General features: G+C 42.5%; 1 protein-coding gene across 1 annotated transcript; it reads left to right on the forward strand.

Moving 5' to 3' along the window:
• The first annotated feature begins 1,634 nt into the window (after positions 1–1,634).
• Positions 1,635–2,875, forward strand: LOC129946652 (uncharacterized). Its single transcript, XM_056056908.1, has 2 exons — positions 1,635–2,489; positions 2,567–2,875. The coding sequence occupies exons 1-2, from the start codon at positions 1,635–1,637 to the stop codon at positions 2,873–2,875; spliced, it is 1,164 nt and encodes a 387-aa protein (XP_055912883.1).
• The last annotated feature ends 539 nt before the right edge of the window (positions 2,876–3,414 follow it).

Below are 3,414 nucleotides of genomic sequence, written 5' to 3' on the forward strand. Positions count from 1 at the left end.
AAATGTGTTCTACAAAACAAATGCACAAGTACCTATGATATAATCAACGGCGGGGGGGCAGCGCGTACGCGTCACGTTCGCACGCGCTACCGTTCGCCGTTGCAGTGCACCGCGCGCGGCGCCGCGCTGCGTCACGCGGGTTGCACCGCGCCGCTCCATGTTACGTCGTACGTTCAGATTCTTTTATAGACTTTTTGGGCTTTAATTCCAAATTAATTTTGGAAATTAAGCCGGAAAAAGGTCTGTTCATTTTTTAAAGGCTTGATTTCCAAAACTAATTTGGAAATCACACCAAAAAGTTCTTATTTTTTTGGCATTTTTTCCATTTTAGTATTTTGGCTCATTTTCCAAAAGTTTGGCGTAATTTCCACACTTTTTGGCGTATTTTCCTTTTTTTTTTTGGGCGTTTTTTCCTAATTTTTTACGCCGAAATTGTTTGGGCTTTTTTTCCAAAACAGTTTTTGGCGTAATTTCCTATGGCGTAATTTCAGGGAGCCTGGCAAACTATCCAGTAGTTAAATTTAAATTAATTTTGACAGTTTATTACAGATTTATTATGAATTTTTAAGAAAACTTTTGTTGGTTGAATTGTAATCGCTTAGGTTATCGATTGTTCTCTAAAGTACTGGAGAGCTCTAGGTAACGCTACTTCGGTGGCCCGAGACTCAATTAAAGGAAAATCTCTATTTGCACCTTCTCGCAGTAGAGGGGCCCAAGGGGACCAAACAACTGTTGGAATAAGCAGCCAACCCAGCTTTGCTGGACGGGGCACTGACTTGTCCCTGGGTTGAAGAAAATCTCCGTAAAGGCGGAAGAACTGCAGTTTGCGGTCAACGGCATGGAAGTCTGGTGGCGGAGGAGCTTTTTAAGAAGGCCAACGGTAGCAGCAAGTAGCGTCTGTATTCCAAAGTGGGCGGCTACAAAAGGAGTCTGTTTTCCCAGTTATGTGTTTGACCATACAAAGGGTGGGTGTGCCTGTCGAAACTGAGCTTATGTATGTTATTAATCTTATCTCGGAAAACAGCATGGTGGAAGGGTACATGCTGTTACATAAAATATGACAAAAACTGGAAACGAGTCCACAAGAGGTGACCTTTTATGGAGAATCCTTCCACAGCTTCGGCTGCAGTAAACCGCACATCGGATTTGGGGGTGCGGCATCTTTCATGCAACAGTGTCAATCAAGACGCCATAATAACAAATGAATCGTCAACAATTAGTAGAAGTCTTTCAAGAAATGCAATGGATACTTTTGACTATGGTATACGTACAAAAATCGGAGCTTGGAACGTTCGATCCTTGTATGGCGAAGGAAGATACGAGCTCGAAATGCTTCGTCTTAAGATCAGTATCCTAGGCAGTAGTGAAACAAAGTGGAGAGGAAGAGCTGAATACAGATCTGACACTGGACAAACGAGAATGCTGTTGAACGAAGTAGCTACGCGCAGTTTTATTTCCTGGGCGCCAATATCTGAAAGAATAATGACTGCAAGGTTCCGCTCAAAAATTCGCAACATCACAATGTTCAGTGTTATGCCCAAACTAATGAAGTGACCTAAGAAGACAAAACCGCGTTCTACACTCATCTTAACTCGGTTTACAGCAGTGTTCCGAGAGCCAATATCATAATCGTCATGGGAGACCTCAACGCTCAAGTCGGTGCAGACAATTACGGTATGGAACGATTTATGGGAAAAAATGGCTTGGGGTCACGTTATGAAAATGGTGACTTGCTTGTCGACTTTTGTAACGCAAATCGTCTTGTAATTGGTGGGACTGTATTTAAACATAAGACGTGCAACAAAGTCACATGGGTGCACCCAGATGGTCATACCGAAAATCAAATGGATCACATCATGATTCAGCAGCGATGGAGGAAGTCTATGTGTGATGTCCGAAATATAAGAAATGCCGATGTGGGAAGCGACCACCATTTGGTTGTCATGAGTCTCAAATTAAAAACCGCGGCTGTATTAAGACAATCGCAGAATGCAGCAAGAAATCCAAAATTCAATACGAATGCTTTAAGTGATCCCGACATAAGTCGTAGCTATACCCTTAACTGCAGAGCTTCGTCATTAAATGTGAGTGTTGACTCAGATGTTGACGAAATGTGGGGTGAAATTAAAAGTGTTTTTATGGAGGCTGGATCCGAGACTGTTCCTAGGCGTGCGAGAGTTAGTGACTCTTGGATATACCAAGACACCTGGGAAAAAATCGAGCTTCGTAAATTGTTGAAGCTGCAAATAAATGCCGAGACAGATGTTCAACGAAAAGCTGAATTGCGAAATGAATATCGGATTGCACACAAGATGGTCTATCGTTGTGTGAGACGTGACAGGAGGGTGAGGAAAGATGGACTCGCTGATAATGCTAAAAAGGCTGCGAGAAGAGGAGATATCCGAGAATTGTACCAAATAGCCAAAGAAGTTGTCAGGAAAAAAAGCAACAACAATCATCCTGTAATAGATATGGATGGGACACTATTGGTATATCAATTGAAGATCAACTTCGCTGGTAGAATTATCACTTTTGTGCCCTGTTAAATGAGGACCCCGTTGAACAGGGTGCTGAAGTGCCACAACTTAATATTGACATAGAACCCCCTTTAGTAGCGGAAATTGAAACAGCGATTAATCTCCTCAAAAACAACAAAGCAGCCGGGCTTGACGGAGTACCAGCGGAATTCCTGAAAGCTGATCCCGCTACAGCAGCTAATATCTTGCATCAGCTTATACAATCTTTTTGGGAAAACGAAACCTATCCCAGGGAATGGAAGGATGGAGTGATTGTTAAGGTGCCAAAAAAGGTGATCTCAAGAACTGCAACAATTGGCGTTGTATTACCGTTTTGTCCGGTTTCCCGACAACTTTAATAGATTTTGAGAAGGCCTTTGACCGAGTTAACCGAGAATGTATATGGAGATCACTTCTTGGGACTGGAATTCCCCCAAAAATTGTTGCCATTATAAAGGAGTCCTACAAAAATGCAAGGTGTTTCGTGTCGCATAATGGGCAGCTATCCGACTCTTTCGAAGTGCGCCAGGGTGTGAGACAAAGGGATGTTTTATCGCCAATTCTTTTTCTGCTGGCGATAGATGATGTTCTGACGGCCAGCATCGTTAAAACAAAAAAGGCAAGGTATTCAATGGAGAACGTTTGAAAGGCTTAGCCATTTAGACTATGCTGACGATGTATGTCTCGTGGCAAATAACATCATTGGGCTGAACGAGATGTGTCAAACTTTACGGGTGAAAGGATAATCGTGCGGTCTTAAAATAAATAGCAAAAAGACAAAAATAATGCTAACAGGCCCCCCAACACAACATCGTATTATTCCGCATGACACGCCTGTTGAAGAGGTCGAAAAATTTAATTACCTCGGAAGTATTGTAGATATCAGCAAATGATGGTA

The sequence above is a fragment of the Eupeodes corollae genome, chromosome 1 (genome assembly GCF_945859685.1).
Source record: "Eupeodes corollae chromosome 1, idEupCoro1.1, whole genome shotgun sequence".
In the NCBI taxonomy this organism is placed as follows: domain Eukaryota; kingdom Metazoa; phylum Arthropoda; class Insecta; order Diptera; family Syrphidae; genus Eupeodes; species Eupeodes corollae.